The sequence below is a fragment of the Gallinula chloropus genome (assembly GCF_964237585.1).
Source record: "Gallinula chloropus genome assembly, chromosome: 3".
NCBI lineage: Eukaryota > Metazoa > Chordata > Aves > Gruiformes > Rallidae > Gallinula > Gallinula chloropus.
Window position 1 is genome coordinate 56,029,329 of NC_140087.1, and position 16,752 is coordinate 56,046,080.

The 16,752-nt window shown below is 43.9% G+C and overlaps 1 protein-coding gene across 1 annotated transcript in view; it reads right to left on the reverse strand.

The window, feature by feature from the left end:
• Positions 1-2,803: 2,803 nt before the first annotated feature.
• EPAS1 (endothelial PAS domain protein 1) overlaps positions 2,804-16,752 on the reverse strand; it is a 79,438-nt gene continuing 65,489 nt past the window's right edge. Inside the window, exons 8-16 of the mRNA XM_084262569.1 lie at positions 12,426-12,573; positions 11,447-11,655; positions 10,949-11,136; positions 9,962-10,072; positions 7,817-8,301; positions 6,818-6,941; positions 6,611-6,728; positions 5,911-6,105; positions 2,804-5,205 (exon numbers count right to left, since the gene is read on the reverse strand). Coding sequence (XP_084118695.1) covers positions 5,054-5,205; positions 5,911-6,105; positions 6,611-6,728; positions 6,818-6,941; positions 7,817-8,301; positions 9,962-10,072; positions 10,949-11,136; positions 11,447-11,655; positions 12,426-12,573 — 1,730 coding nt within the window. The 3' untranslated portion in view covers positions 2,804-5,053. The remainder of the gene's footprint in view (positions 5,206-5,910; positions 6,106-6,610; positions 6,729-6,817; positions 6,942-7,816; positions 8,302-9,961; positions 10,073-10,948; positions 11,137-11,446; positions 11,656-12,425; positions 12,574-16,752) is intronic.

Sequence of the window (16,752 nt, forward strand, 5' to 3'; positions counted from 1 at the left end):
TTCAAGTAGAGAGTTTTGGGAGGTTACTTGGTTTTGTTTGGGGTTTTTTAATGAAGCTAAGGGGAGTTTGGGCTTTTGAGATGTGGCCAAGCCAAAGCAGCCCTTCCAGCCACTGCAGTCAAGGTGCTGCAGTGTCTCTTGCAGATGACAGTGCATAAGGAGGGCAACACAGCTGCTGTTGCCACCAGCTGTCTGTTAGTGTCCAGAGTTAGGCAGAAGTAGCTGGTGCCAACTGACTTGCAGGCCACATTAACACTTGCACTTCTTTTCTCTAATGTGCCATCCTAACCAGTTTGAGAGGAATGACTGAAAAGTAGACACTCCTTGATTACAAGAATTGGGACTTCAAGGAAAATGTTCCATGTGAGACCTGTGGTACATCACAAGCTCTCAGTACTGCAGGTTGGCTTTTACACAGAAGAAATGCTGGGGATGCTTCCAAACTGAAGCATCACCAAAGGCTAAGGCCTTTCTTTCTCTCTTTTTCTTTTTTTTTTTTAAATTTAAAACCATTTTTAATGTGAACACCCAAAAATAGGCTACATACCAATTACTAGAGCCTCCTAGGAGCTTCAGTTGACTAAGCTAAACAACAACAGAGTTGGAATCTATGCCTGTCTTCCCTGTGGGTGAGGAGGGTCTCACACGTGACCCTGGATAACTGAAAGGCGACTGTTAAGTGCTGTGTGGTGGTTGGCACTAAGGGAGCAGAACAGGGATGTGTGACAGATTTTGTTGCCCTAGGAAATTATTTGTTAAGGATTTTATTTTTTTCTTAGAAATGGTTTCTTGCTCTCTTGGGAAGCCTATAATGAGAGGGTTGGAGGAGGGATTTAAAAGCACAAAAGCAATTGCTGTTTGTTTAGGTGTAGGTGAATGTTTCCAGTTCTCTGATGCAGCTCTTCTTAATAATACAAAAATAAATCTAGAATGTCTGTGAGCAGCTTTATAAAGGTCCTCAGAAAGAAGTGACCGATATAACCGCCATCATCGAGACCTGGGGCAGTTGGGTTTTAGGCTGTTTTCCTGTGCACAGTGTTGTAGGGGGCTGCCCGATCCCTGGAGGTGTTTAAAAGGCGGTTAGCTGGGGTGCTGAGGGACGTGGTTTTGTAGTAGATAGCAGGTTGGGGTGATGGTTGGACTTGATGATCGAAAGGGTGCCTTCTGCCCAGGACAGCTCTATGATCCTACGATACTGTTGCAAGCATGATGAACTGTGTACTGCCCACAGATCTCTGTGCCCGTGGGAGCTGGTGTATTGGCTGTGAAGATAGTGGGCTTTTGCCCATAGTTATCCAGGCTTTATTTTGTTGTTTTATTAGTAATCACAATGCATACCATGAGGTTAAGAATTTCCTATAGCACTTTGTTGTAACCATTTGTTTGCTAAATGGTGTGACTCTTGCCTGCATGGAATCTGTGGTCTGATTACGTAAAGATAATTGATAGGCATGAAACCCAGAGGCTGAGACCAGCCCCAGCCATGAGGATTGGCAAAACTGCCTGATTTTTCAGCAGACTATGGTGAATGACCCCCAGTAGCCATCAGCTCTGCCTGTCCTGTTGGAGATGAGAGCTGATGCCAAGAAACACTGTTTCAAGGCAGTCAAAGATGATGTACACCTAATTTTTAACACTTCTGTTGACATGCTGGGGGGAATCATCAACATTTTTAAGAAGCTGTAATAAATCCCACTCAGCTGAACAAAGCTCAGCTATTGTGCATGCTGGGTAGTATTTTTCTGTCCAGCAGTTGGTTCTTTTGGGTACCTAAATTGCAGTCTCAGAGTTAAGCTATTCAGGACATCCATATGCATTAGAGGGGGGAACCCACCAAAACTCACTAACAAGATTTTAGCTGCTACAGGGCAGAGTGGAACTGAAGACACCACTAGTGAGCTACTCAAACATAGGAGGGATGAATGGTTGAAGCTCTTCAGACTGAGCATTGTATACCCCAGAAAACTGCCTGGCAGCACTATTTTACAGTAACAACCAGTGATTACACCCTTTAAAAGACAGACATTGAGCTGAGCAGGTTCAGATCTACTTAAAAAAAATAAATTAAAAAAAAATAGCCAATCACTTAAGTACCCTCAATTGGACAAAGACCTGATGTGCTGAGTTTGTTCTGTCCAGGTGCCTTGCAGATCAGTGAGATGCATTAAAAGGGAGGACAAGCAGCATGACACCATTCTGGAGACGATGATAGCCCATTTAACACAGCTTATTTGCTGTTTGAGATGCTCAATGGTGTCTGGTGCATTTTGAGGCAGTTAGGAGAAGGGTCAGGCACCAGCACCTTCCCCAGACTCCACTCCGAATTCAAGTGCTCAGTTGGAAATTAATTTCTCAAGGTGTCTGTTCTCCTACCCAGGCAAAACTGGCTGCTTCTATCCAGGAAAGGCCTGAGGTGTTTGAATAGCAGCACTGGGATAAGCGATAACATAAGCCAAGTATGATGGGTTATGTTACTGTCACAAAAACTGGAGTGGGGAACTCTGGCAGTTCCGCCTCTAAAATGTCATTTGTGTCAACCTGATTTTCTCTTTCCCAAGGGCAGCGTTACAAGAGGCGCCCTCGGCTCCTTGGGCAGAAACACTTCTGAACTGGGAGCAGCAGTCGGAACCATGGGACACGCTTCAGGAGGGTGCTCTGCAGGGCACAAATTCACCATTGGAGGAAAGCTGGGCAAGCTCAACAACAAGGTTGGTGGTGCAGACCGCTGGCAGGCCACGTTCTCAGCTCTCAAGTGTGGGTAGCTTTCGTTTGTTCTCTCAGTCTTCAAAGATCAATGCAAACCTTTATTTTCTATAAATAATTTAATAAATACTTTTGTTTTACAATGATACAACAAATAACAAATTCATAGCAAACAAGTCACAAAGAATTTAGGATCAGTATACTTTAATAAGGTATCAGTGTCAAAATACATTTCCTTATCAAGTTAAAGTTCCCATACAGTTATAGTATTGTCAATAAGAATTCAGCAATATAGATTATGAAATAATTATGATAAAAAGTATGATTAATATTAAGACATGGAAATATTTTTGCAGAGTGTTTTAGTAAACTGTTAGGGTATAACTTCTTTTTTAATGCTGAAACTACAGAAATAAGAAGCAGAAGAGCAGTATTCAAATGTCTTTAATCCTTGAAGCCTTTAAGTCCTTGCCACTGCACATTTGTCAAATCTGTATTGCCAATTTTCATCAGACTTTGACATTTACAATATATTTGTAACTTCACTTTAGGAGTAGATTATTTTTGGTAATAAACTCTTGAAAGATTGCCTACAGTTGGGACTATCTTTTTTTTACATTATGTACCAGTAACAGAAGATCTTCAGCTTTTTCTACGTACGTCTGGTTAAGACTCAGGTTAATGCAGCGAACTCTGAAGTGCTTAATGAGCACAAGGCTCCCTCTCTGCAAGTGTCAGTGCATGATACAAAGCAATTTTATAAACCAGGCTGCAGCAGAATCAGAAGGCTCAAGCACGTGTCTTTTGTTCTAAGTTCCTGGGCCAGACTTCCATCTTTTTGTGCATTGCCACTGTTCCGTTCTGTGCAATGAAGCTATGTGGATTTATACCAGTGGAGGAAACAAGAGGATCTATCCCAATGGATATCTAGGTCTGTATGTATTTTAAATTCAGAACTGCTCACCTGCCTTTTTTACTTCAGATTTAAACAGCAAAAATATTGTGATTTAAACTTCCAGCCCCTTTTGCCTTCAAAAGTGTTCAAGCATTATTTTTTAAAATATGTGCATGAGAACTCATCATAGTTGGCAAGGAGCTCTGAAAAACGCCTTTTAATGACATTGCAGCTACTGATTAACGCAAGGGAGGTGGAAATGATAGAGAGCTGCCTCCCAGCTATTCCTCTCACTGCACAGCATTAATTCTTTTAGTCTACTTGCAACCCAGTTAGTTAGCCTAATACGCTGGGAAATACTACTTTAACTTTTAGTTTAGATGATTCAGCATTGTAATTACAATGCTGGCTAGTATGTAAAATGAAAAAGGCTAACACTAATCAGAGGTGTTAATACTGGCCCCTGGTCAGATTACTGAACTATCAGCAACACCGTAACAAATACTCCTTCCTAGTTCTAGCAGAAACTGCTCTTAAAGTTCTTGCGTCCCAGATACAGCAAAAGTACCAAGAGATGATTAACAACGGACCCAGAGAGAAATTAAAATAGAAGCAGAAGACAACGGCGTGTTTGATATTAAAAAAAAGAAAAAGGAAACCACAAAGAACAAAACAAGAAACCCCAACACAAAAGAAAACACAGGTCTAAATCCTCCACTGGGGTAAATCCCTAGGGCTCCCTTGGCTGTAGCGCTAAGCCGGGTTAAGGCAGCCGAGAATGTGGCTTGCAGCTGAGGGGAAAGCTTACAACGTGCGACTTTCACAGATACCCACAGACATTGCAGTTCGCCATTCACATTTCTTTAAACAAAGTGTATTAAAAAAAACCCAAAAGAAGGTAGGGGGACCGGGGTGGGGGAAGGCAGGAGACTGGGAGTTTTCCTTAGTATACTTTTTCCAAAAGGTATTAAAGTTACAATACAATAAATGCTGGAAAACAGAAAGACTCAAAGGATTTCCATTTGGCAGATCAACAAAAAACTGTGGTCGGAGATCAAATTTGTTTCGTTCATCTTTGGCAATAAAAATAAATCTTTGCAGTACTGCAGCCAAAGTCATCACGTGAGGAGGCATTTCTACCACAGCTTTTTATTAGCGAGAAATTTGAAGAAAATTTCAGAGTATAAATTACAGGTAACAAGATAAGGGGAGGGTAATCAAACTCTCTAAACAACACTTTAATTGCAATAGAGAAAATACAGTAGATGTATTTCTTTAATATGAATAATAAAGTGAGTAACTTCAAAAGGCCACTATTTGGTAACGTGGACAGGTTCAATATCTAAGTAAAATCCTGTAAAAGTGTATTGGTATTAGAAATTGTCTACTTGAAAAAATATATTTAAAAACTGAAGCTGTTTGAACAGTATAGGCCAGGGAATATTGCAGGCTCGCTCAGGTGGCCTGGTCCAGTGCTCTGAGCAGTTCACTGCCCTGCAGAAGCGTAGAGCTGCCCAGAACAGGGACGTTCACCTCACAGTCATATCTTGTCAACTCGGGCAACAAGTAGGGTTCAAAGGAGGGCCCCAGCAGACGACTGGTCACACCTGGAAGAGATTGGTGAAGTCAATCACAGGGCTGAGACCATAGAGGGGACTTCTTTCCTCCCCTGCTCACGCCGGTTATACCCTCACTTTGTGTCTATGTCAGTGTGCCGCAAGCCCCCGGCAGTTACACGTTTTGAAACACACCTGTCCCTCGCTCTGCCCTACATGGCTCTAAGCCCATCATGTGGATGGGGCAGTTTTTCACCTTCCCCCTAGTTGTTCTGATATAAAGTGCAGGTAAGGAACGCTGTAGTGAACGAGACTGTTTCTAAACCAACACTCACTCCCCTTATCTATTAAAAGGAACAGATGCAGGTCCCCTTTACTTCATTTTAACTTTTAGGAGGCATGTGTTAAGACTCTAACCCACCAGCCTCCCATATCACTGCTGCAGTGAAGTTGTTCAGTACCACTTAATTCCATCACGAGACAAGAACAGGGGTGGAGGATGACCAGACCTCCAAGGTACAAATGTGTTAAGTTTAACTGAAAGGCAAAAATAGTTTTTCCTCATGTATTCTGCATGTAAACATTAGAGTTTCACACTAAACAAACAGCAGAACTAGTTTTTTCATTCTATGAAGCAAGAAGCATTTGGGTTTTGGTTCATCACCCCCCCCTCCATCTGTTTTAGAGTGTTTTTCTTTCATCTGTACTGGAACTAAATACCAACACTTTACACTGCCTGTGTCAGACAGCTCTTACCTGACACTTTATGAGCTGGCTGGACAGGATAGTCCTGGTAGTGGGAACTGTAAAACGGAGGGGGGAACGCTCCTGCTTTCAGATTGTCACCAGGACTGCCACAGGTCGGCGGTTGCTGCTGCTGCTGATGTTGCTGCTGCTGCTGCAGGTGATTCATTGGCTGGCTTAGACCTCTTGAGTTGCAGACAAATTCATCTGATTTGCATGGGTGGGGGAAATTTACATTAAGCCAGTGTAATCATTATAGCAGATAATGCTAATTCAAAGCAAATCCTTGGTATGATGGTCACACAGTGTAGGCACACCTACTTGTCACAAAGGAAGCCCAGAAACAGCAATAGCTCTAGCAGTAGCATTGCACCTGAAATATGCTTGTGTAAGGAAACACATTGTTGGAGAGAGAAAGCACGCGTGCTACCTCTGAGATGTCCACATGTTGGATCAGCACGAGAGAAACCCGTCTCTCTTACCCCCAAAGCAAGGGTGTGAACATACAGGAAACAATCTACCCGTAGTTATCAAATGTACCTTGAATTGTTCAGCTCTCAGGGGTACCACCTCACCTTTAATTTCAGCTTAGTGTAATATTTACAGAGCTTATTTACATTTATTTTGGAAAGAGTTTTTTGTGTCTATCCAACCTGTCTTAAAGTCGCGTCTCAATACTTGAACACAGCAAAGCCACTTGGTTTTGTCTTACCGGTAAGAACACTTGTGCTGAGAGACTTCTTTTCTGTAACCAAGGAACAGTTTTCCCCTTTGAGAAACTTCATTCTCTTCCACATTAGGTGGGATGGGTTAATGACAGATGGATCTCCCTAGAAAGTGAAGAAATGGGAAACAAGCAATTACACTGGTGACAGTGGGGAGTCCCAGGTGGGGAAGGGGATGCGCTTCTTGGGATTACCCCACTCAGCTGCTGCAGGGCTTGCTCTTCATAATCCAGCTGTCGCTTCAGTTTCAAACTGTTAGACAGAGCAAGTCTTGCTGGGTTTATATCTATGCCTCGTTGCCCAAACCCATCCAGGTGCCTGTGGAGAGAAGATCTCTGGGTGAGAGAGGCAGGAGGCAAATCTAAATCATCTTGCTCATTTATACACATTCTTTCATTTAAGGTGTCTTTGACACATGGCAGTGGACAGACCTCAAATGTTTCATTTCCTTTTGTTAGTCATCCCCCAAGCTTTGGAAACTTTTGACTTTGGGATCAAAGACTAATGAAAGTCTAGTGTAAACAGCCTCTAGAAATCTCCAGACAGACATAAAAATGCTGTGGAAAAGAAAGTCATGTGGTTTGCATACTAAATATGGAAACACAGGTTGCTGTTTGGGGGCAAACCCCCTCTTTCCAGATGTATAGTCTGACACCAATATTTCCTCCAACAACAAGAAATCCCAGAAACTGCACAGCTTCATGTTTTGAAATGACCATTGCAAAGAAGGGCTGTAGAAAAGAAACCATGTAATTTGAAATCTTAGCTGTAATATTTACATATGCCAGGGGCAAATGCACCCTTCATGTCCCCTGTTTTCTGTTGTGCAAAACATACGTGCAAAGTAAGGAAGGATGCGTGGGAGCCAGCTTGCTGCCAGACCAGTAAACCGCTTCAGATTTGGTTTATAACTGCATAAACATCAAGCAGACTTTGCAGAATTACTTGGTGATCTCTACCCAACCAGCAGGAGCTCCATCCATGCATCCTTACAGGAAGTAACACATTAGCCCACTTCTGCTTCTCCCAACCTGACTGCCCCAGGGGAAGTGCCTCACTAATTTCCCTGATGCATATCACACCAACTACTCCAGCTGAATTGAGGGGGAAAAGAATCTTTCAATACTGTGGCCTCCTGCAGCCCCCAGAATCTTTTCTGAGTAAAATACAGTTATACCCCCAAAACCTCTTACCTTTTTTTATATATGGGCATGCTGGGAGAATGTACTGGTGGCCCCGAAGGGGAACTTGATAGGGATCCTGAGTATTTATCCATGAGTCTCCATTTAGCAGGATTATATTCTAATGGGGGATCAGGTGGCCACTGGGTGTTTGGTCTTCCTCCCATCGAAGACAGGGGAGTGCTGGCTTGGTCATGGTACGGTGGCAGCGATGACCTGCTCACGTTGTTGAAGAACACCGATGACAGGGACCCGTGATGAGAGTTAATGTTTTTATTTGAGAGCTGTGGGCAGTATTTCTCTGTCAGGAACTGATTCTGCGAGGCAGAAGCAAGGGGTTGGAAGATGGTACTCATGCTACTTAGACTCTGCTGGGTATTTTGTGCACTTTCAGAGAGAGGACGTTCTTCTTGGCAGATTGGGCTGAGCTGGAAGTCTTCTCCATCCATAGGAATGTAAGGAGCCAAGGTTTCAAGGTCCAGTTCATTGAAGTCAGTCTGTGCAAAAAATAACACAAGTTGATAAAGAAACTAAAAGTCAGTGACAAATGTGGCAGCTGCCAGTGTGATATGAAATGCTAGGAGATATGAAGCTGAAAAATGACCATATACCAAATTCATCTCCATGAAACTGGCCAGCTCCTATTTAAAGATGTCTTATTTCTATGGCTAGCATACACGTTCATCAGATCATCATCAGCAAATTAAGGTGACAAAGTGAAATACTCCTTCTAGATATGCAGTATTTGGTAAAGCCACTTGCATGCAGCCTGACTCTGTGACCTGAACTAGCTCATGTGTTTCACTAAGCTTTGGATAACTTTTCTGCCAAGACACTACAACATGTGGCATGGAGTTCCACCTCAGGCTTTTCTGTGCTTCACTAGAAAACACAGCTCTCCTCATTCAGCTACACCAAAAAAATGCACCTAAAAATGCAAAAGTTTGTAAAAATGTAGCTGAAAGGACACAGTTGCACTCAAATCCGTATTTTTTTTCCCCTGGAAAACTATTTGAATTCATTTCTCTTGGCATTTGACCACAGCTGAACAGAGGGGGAGATGAATGTTGGTGCACCAGTCTACTCCTGACAGGCCACTTCTCTCACACTCATTCTTCCCACTAGACACACCTGCTGCTGTAGTGGAACACACCTGTGCAAGCAGAGGCTGAGCCTGACAAAACTGAAATTTGCTCATGTCGAGCCCTGCACCGAGTTTGATCCTGATCCAGATTTTTCCTTCCCTCTGTCCGCTCTTTCTGGTGCTTTCATTGCTGTTTCTGTGTCTAAACTGAATTCATTTTCTTCAGCATACGAACTACAGCCGACCTGCAAATTGCACTGGCAAATGGAGGCACCCCCTTTGGGCCCAAATCAGCCCAGACTGTCCATGGGGTGAACAGGAGGAGATGAGTGTAAGGTCTGAACTGCCAGCCCGTTTCTGTCCCTTGAGCAATGACCCCCCCAACAAAGGCACTTCAGTTAACTGCCACGCCTGAGGTGGGCTGAATCAGGCCTGCGCTTTTTAGTCACTCGGTGTGGTGTCATAACAGCAGGGCATCAGGAACAGTTATTTATAGGGGAATTTCTACACTTACACCCCAGTTTCAATGCAGAAGACTGATACATTGTTACTTGATGTGCAAGTAACTGTCCCATCTCTCTGAAGTCCTCAAAGAGGGATGCATCTAAAATGACGGGTTTCATTTTGTAGTTAGAGGCAGGTGCTCCCAGGGGCGTTTCTTTCTCATGTTGAGGTTTTATAAGGATTGATTTACTTGTGTTTTGTTCTAAAAAGGATGTTTACTTCCCTGGTCATTAGGCCAGATTTACCAAAAAAGTGCACACAGCAATTTATATTCCTTACCCAGTCTACAGAAGCTTCCAAATTCCGAAAGCTTCCTGCTGCTTCCTCCTTCTTAGCCAGGCCGCCACTGTGACACCATAGGGCATTTGCTTTGGAGAGTTAGGGATAGAAATTTACACCCCCATTTTTGAAAGCCTGTAGTTTTGTTAGTGTCAAAGATTTGGTGCCCGTGTGCAAATGCACCTTACGTGCACGTTACTCTATCTGCATGCAGAGCAGATAAGAGTGTGCGCTACCTACTACCAGGGGTCCGATTTTTATGGCTTTTGGAAGAGGTATCGGTTCCTTACCTGGGAGTTGCACTGGCTTTTCGATTCTGTGTCCATGGCAAAGAGTTTTTCAATCACTTCAATCTTAAAGTCTTCATCCACAGAACTGTAGTAATCTCCTGGGCTGCTTGGCTGCAGTGAAACAAGAATTTGCTGTAAGCAGCAGGACAACCACCGCATCAGCTCAGCACCACGCAGGTTACGTGGCATGGTTCGGTACCACATGTTTCCTGTGATACCAGGCTGTACAGATGGTGCCCTCAGAACCCCAAGCTGCCTGCTTCTATCGCACACTTCTCTCTAGCACAAGCTGAGCTGTCCCTACAGCATTTCAGAGTTGTACTCATTAACAGCACCCAATACAGGAACCTCATTGCCGCCTTAGTGTAAATGGCTTTTTGGCAACTCAGATTAGCAACGCGGGATGTACACTAATAAATACTTGAGTCAGCAAAGGAGACACGTTGCACTACCTCCACGTCTGTATGAAAATTGGACACCCTCTAGTAAAGGCTGGCTAAAAATGGCTCCAGCTCTCTGGAGCCCGGAAAGCACATTTGGCAAGGAGCTCCATGGGGCTGCTCTCAAAAGCCCCAGCTGAGTGAAGTTTTTGCACTAGAGACTACAGCTTCCAGGTAACAAACAGAGAGAGGCTACGTGGGTCTGGGGCAGTGTTGCTCATGACCACACAATTTCACATAGGCTTTTTATTTAAGGCCAATTCCATGAAAGGTGGTGGCACGTCCTTCTACTGGTTCTCTTATAGATTATAGTAATTACTGAGGGACAGCTGGGTGAAAACGAGGAGTGCAGTGTAAAGGCCAGAGATAGTTCCCATTTGATATTCCACTACTGATGGTAAAGATACACACAGTACAGACACACTGCACCTTATTACTATGCAATGAGATGGGACTGCTAACATGAAAACATCATCTACATGTACTGAATGGGACGTAGGTACAAAACAGCATGTGTTGGTCTGGTTGTTTTCAAAGCTCATCTTACCGTGGAACAGCTACTGTTGCTGCTTGCGCTTGGAGTACTGCTCCCAGGTGCCAGCTGAGGCATCGTGAAGGATGGTATTGTCAGCGTTTCACCTGCAGCAGCGTGGCTTTTCACTTCCACTGGCCATGCTTTGTTTGGTGGCAGGACAGCGCTGGTGAAGGCAGGGGCTTCCTCAAACTTCTGCGTGCCTGTGTGGAGTTTTAACAGTGTTAATGGATGATGTTAGGTTGTGCTGTGTTATGACAGAATCGCAGCTATTCATTGAAAGTAAACACTGCTCCTAGTTGCCATGACAATAAGTTGGCATAGACTTAATGCGTGTTGTTTAGTCAGCAAGAAAGCCTGATTCTGCTCTCATTCACAGAAGTTTTCCACGTGGGCTCTTACAGCCGCTACTCCTGATTCGTACACACAGCAAACAGACCTTGTCTGTTAAGGTTCCAAATGCAGGCTTGTATGTGGCTCTTTGTTCCACAAATTATTTATACAAATACTAACCAAAATCCAGGGAAATAATGGCATCCCCAGGTGTTGGTGCCAGCTGAGCAAGTTCCTCTGGTTCCTCCTTTAATTTAGTAAACAAGAAGTCGCTTTTCTCCGTGACGGGGACGCCGTTCTCATAGGTGGTGCTCATCGTCAGCAGGCGAGGCTTGAAGAGCGATTCCGTTTGGTCCATGGAGAACACAACATCGTTCTTCTCAATTTCACTAACAAGAAAATAGGTTTTAGGTATTTTGCACTCTAAAAGAAAAAAAAGACGTGGGTGATGTAGGCGGCGCGAACTCGCTGGAGCTGGGGCGGCCCGTACAAGCGTTTTGGGCGCTCTCGTTGCGTGCCAGGCTCTCGACAGGCGAGGCACCGTTCCAGCGTTGCTGAGCGCCACCATCTCAGATGACGCAGAGAGTGCGGTCAGGACTTCTGTGGGAATACTCGGGGGGGCTTTGTTCCTCTGTTTTTTAAAGGGATGTGGTCGAGGCTATAAATGACCCCGACTATCACTCAAATAAGTATTTCCTATTTTGGACCCATCTAGGACCAAAAATACTTGAGTTTTGCCAGACAGAGGCAAAACTCCAGATTGGTCCTGATTTTTGAGGCAGAAAACTGCTTCTCCTAGCAACACAAGACACCAGTACTGCTTAATTTTACCTCTGTCACAGCATTAGAAAAACAAAACCTATTAGCAGTTGTGTTACACAACAAAACCTTCAGTGCAGGTTTTACACTCTGTTGGATCAGCAGCGCAGCTGCTCTACAGAAGGGACAGGCTGTGGTGTATTTCAACAGCGTGTATGGGAACGGGCACGCCACATTTTTCATCGATGTCTGACATCAGTAAACAAGACTGAACAAACATGACTAAACTGATTTCAGAATAACAACACTGAATAAATAGACCCTTCAGAAGTTCCTCTGACTATTGCCTTTCCTCCAGCACAAGAATCCATACGTGGTTCTTCTGCCCCGTGCAACTCACCTCAGCACGTAGTTGACACAGACGATGCACTGGGGCTGTAGGTTGCGCGTGTTGTAGATCACCGTTCCTTGAGTCTCCAGCCATATGTAGCCACCGTGCTTGGCGAGCATACGGTACTGGCCCGTCACTACTTGACCTTTTGTACACACTGAGAAAAGGGGGAGAAGAGAGAACTATAAACAATGCAGCAGGACAGGCACACATAGTACCTAACACTTGTTTTAAATAAACCTGCTTCTGGCTTTTCATTATGCAGAAGCACACCAAAGAAATGGCTTAAAAATCACACCAGGGGAGATTTAGGTGAAGTATAAGGCAGAATTTCTTTACTGAAAGGGTCGTTGAGCGCTGGAACAGGCTGTCCAGGGAGGTGGTGGAGTCACCATCCCTGGAGGTATTTAAAAGGCGTGTAGATGAAGTGTTTAAGGGCATGAACTAGAGGTGGACTAGGCAGGGTTAAGCTGTGGTTGGACTTGACAATCTAAGGGTCTCTTCCAACCCAGGTGATTCTAGTTAAGGACGCTTAACTTTGGGAAAATCCAGGTATTTGCAATACAAAATGGACTGTTAATTTAAGGTCTCCGTTCTTAAGACAGTCTGAGTGTTGCGATCAGAGTGTGCTGAGGGTTTTTTTTCTGCATTTAATGGAAGATCCTAATTGCCCCCAAAATAAGGCCTGCTGACCGCATGTTTCTTGGAAGTCCCTGGTCTAGAAGTACCTTAGTTTAGGACTCCAAGTTTATCAGTAGACAAATTAATTTATTTAGGTGCTGGGTAAGTCCAAGAGTCAGATGATTTCAAAGCTATACTCACAAAAAAAAAAATATTCTCGTGGTTTAAAGCTCTATCTATTTCTTGCTATACCTCAACACCACAAATAAAGTGAAGGTGTCACTGGTGCAGCACTGGTCTCAAGAGGCTGAAGAAGTCTGTCACTCTTTAAAAAGCATGGAAAGTAAGAACAGTGAACTGCATTGTTTTGCCAAGGAGAATAAAAATAAAGCTGAACTACCGAATTTCTCTCTGCTTGGACTGTGTCGTTCCCCTACAACAGCCTGAAATTAGCAACCCAGGAGGAACCCAAGACCCATGCGACAATAATGTTTGTTTTCTGGGTTTGTTTTTTTTTTTTTTTCTTGAGCTTGCTTAAGTTTCTCAAGCAACAAACTGACAGTAATGTTTCATCTACACCTTTGAAGGGTGAACACACACCACCCACCCGCCTGCCCCTGCCCCAACACTCAGTAATACTCAAAGACAACGAGTTTTCAATAGGGATCTTTGGCCTTTTGAGATGTAGGGCTTACGATGGCCTGCCTGTTGTGAAGCCTCTCCTCAGAGCAGTGAGCACTGCCGTGCAATTCGTGTTGTCAGCTGAGGCAAAATGTGGTCCATCAACGGCAATAAAATCAGGGCTGGAGTCTGCAAGCAGCACTTGTCCCAGTAGGAGTTTGTGTACGTAAGCAGTATAGTAAAGATCACCCCTGCTGCTCCTGTGCTATCATAAACACTGGGGAACAGTCTGATCCTAAATATTTGTTACGGGTGCAGGAGTCGCACTGAGTACGGCAAAAGTGGGAACTGGCTCAACTCAACCTTCAAGTCTCTCCTTTCAATCAGCTTCTGAAGACAATGCGCCACCACAGCAATGCCCTAAAGATAATGCACTGTGACTCAGTAGGGCTGGAAACCCGATTCTGCAGGCTTTGTACTGAAAAATCCCTTGTGAATGTGGCCACTGGCAGCAGCTATTTACTGTCGGCCTCTCCTGTATTGCCACCACCACACAAATGTACCAATCCAGGCCTGTGAAATGCAGCGACCGTTCTGCTGATAATTGTTGCTGTGTTTATCCTCCATCTCTGAAGTTGGTTTGTTTTCTTCCTAGGAGTATTTAATCATCCTTCATTTAATTTACTTAGACAAAGTAGAACATTACTTTTATTGATTAAATACTTCTGGTGGAACAAAATCAAAAGGCTTTCATTTCAAAGTGCTTTAGTGACTGGACTGTTCTGCTCTGCTTGTGAAACATAATTACACTGCTTCCTAATCATCAGCTCATCAATAAGAGTCACAGTGTAGGCGCCTGTTCTATTACAAAGAAGCTTTTTACTGCTTTAATCTTTTTTATTATTATTATTCAAAACATGTCATGTTGTGATACAATAAAGTACAGCAGAATCCCTCCGTGGGGTAATCTCATAAATTACTAATACACTCCTAACCGCTGACTTCGCTGTCACCGCTACATGTAGGCTTCTGCCTTCAGAGCGACCCTCTCACTCCTGGCTTTGTTTTCTGAAGCATGGGCTGTGTGTATCCGCACAGAACTAGTAGCACCTCAGTGATGGAGGCTCCAATTATATTCCTTTTCTTTGGGTGGAGAAAGGGATGAATTTGACTGGACACAAAGTTGCCCAGGGACACCTGAGAAGTGTGATTCACTTGGAACGGCTGTCGGACTTTGGCTACGTGCTACCGAGTGGCAAGTCACAGATGGTGACATTCAGCTCCCCACTGAAGCTGACAACAAAATTCCCACCGGCTTTAATGGCAACAAGACTGGACTCTAAATGGAAGTGATTCTAGATTCTTAATCCCTGAACTGGAAAGCAGCACTCTGCAGTCCATCTTTTGGTGCAGATTTATGTAGCAAGACAGAGATTTTTCCTCCTGCTTGCGTAACAGGTGAAAAACTGGGTATGCTGAACACTGCCAGGCACAATCTCATCTTCCATTTGATGGTGACTAATCAGGACTTTCGTACTATATGTGCAACTATACTTCCAGCCAAGAACTCAAACACTATTGTGCCTTGCTTGGATGTGAGACTGTTATTTCACCTCAAGAAAACAAACAAACAACCAACTGCAGAGTCAAACTGCAATAAGAGTGATTTATCACTGAACTGGAAGGAAGGGAAGAAAAGGACTTCTCCTATCCAAGAGACTCATTTGAGGTTTTTTTTTCCCCTCTGTCTGCAAACATAAGTCTCCTTCTTCTATTTCTGATGTGTCTTTACAACACTAAATAGCTGGCACTGTAAGGACTGATGGCTGTTACTACCGCATGAGTATATATGCCATACATCACATATTTCTAATAAAAATATTGTTTAATAAATACAAGTGTGCTGAACATTAATTTTGAGGTGACTATTTTTATGTACAAATGAATATGGCCAGGAAGAACTAGTAAGGTCTGCATAGTTACATGCTAGGAAGTACTAGTAAACTGTGTACAAGCTATGTACCCGCTTGGTTACCCTGTGCATTAGGTAACGTCTCAGCGGCTTGCATTATGAAACGTAAGGATTCCCTATTTGAAGGGTTTATGTGTGTTTCTTCAAGTCACAGCTTGCTGTCTCTTTGCCTGTCTGTTTGTTCTCTGAGTTGGTAAGAAGCCTGACTGTCCCAGAAGACGTGAGGAAGCTTTTATCTTAGGAAAACAAAAGGGGGCAAAACTGGCTGGCCATGCGAACCGATGGTTCTGTTGTGGGCAACACCACTTATCACAGCACAGACTTTGGTCCTGTGCTTCCAACAGTAAAGAACATCCATGCTGATCCTGTGCTATTCACAAGCACTACAGAATGGATTCATCCCGAATATTTATAAAGTGTGCCCTGAGCACTCTCACCAGTGTAACTCACCCCTCTGGACTTTCCCTTTCCTTCATACCACTTCTCCACCAGTCCCCGTGCCTAACAGCAGAGGTCTGAAGGACGTGGCCCTTGCCAGTAGGTATAAATGGCATCTAGATAAGTACATGAGGTGAACTGGATTGTGAGTGTGGAGCAACCTCCATCAACATGTGGTCAAGATGGGTACTGGAAACTCTTCAGAAATCTCGATGTAGTCCCAGCTCTGTGGTCTCACTTCGTTAACTAGATAGGACAACTAACAAGGGCTCTCTCTCTCACTGCTGCTACCAGAGAGACTGCCAACTCTCATTTCATTCCCTCCCCGGCGGTGTCCCATTCTTAGAAGTGCAGCCTGACGACTCAGAAGAACCAGTGCAGCAGACCTGCTGATTTCTCAGGATGACTCTCCATAGCCCAGCAGAGGGGATGGACACCCTGTCTGTGAATCTCACATGTTAAAACCACAAGCACATTACCTAAGAAACAATTTTAACAAACACATCCCCAGGGCAGCTCTCTGCAAGTATACTGCAAGGACTTTTTTTTTCTCTTTTTCCTCCCCCTTTCTTTAAGCAGCTCTGGAAAGAGGATGATTCATACCGACACTGGTTTATAGTGCACAGCTTTAATCACTGCCAAACATTCTTTCAAGTAACATTTAAACTCAAAGCTGTCCTGAAC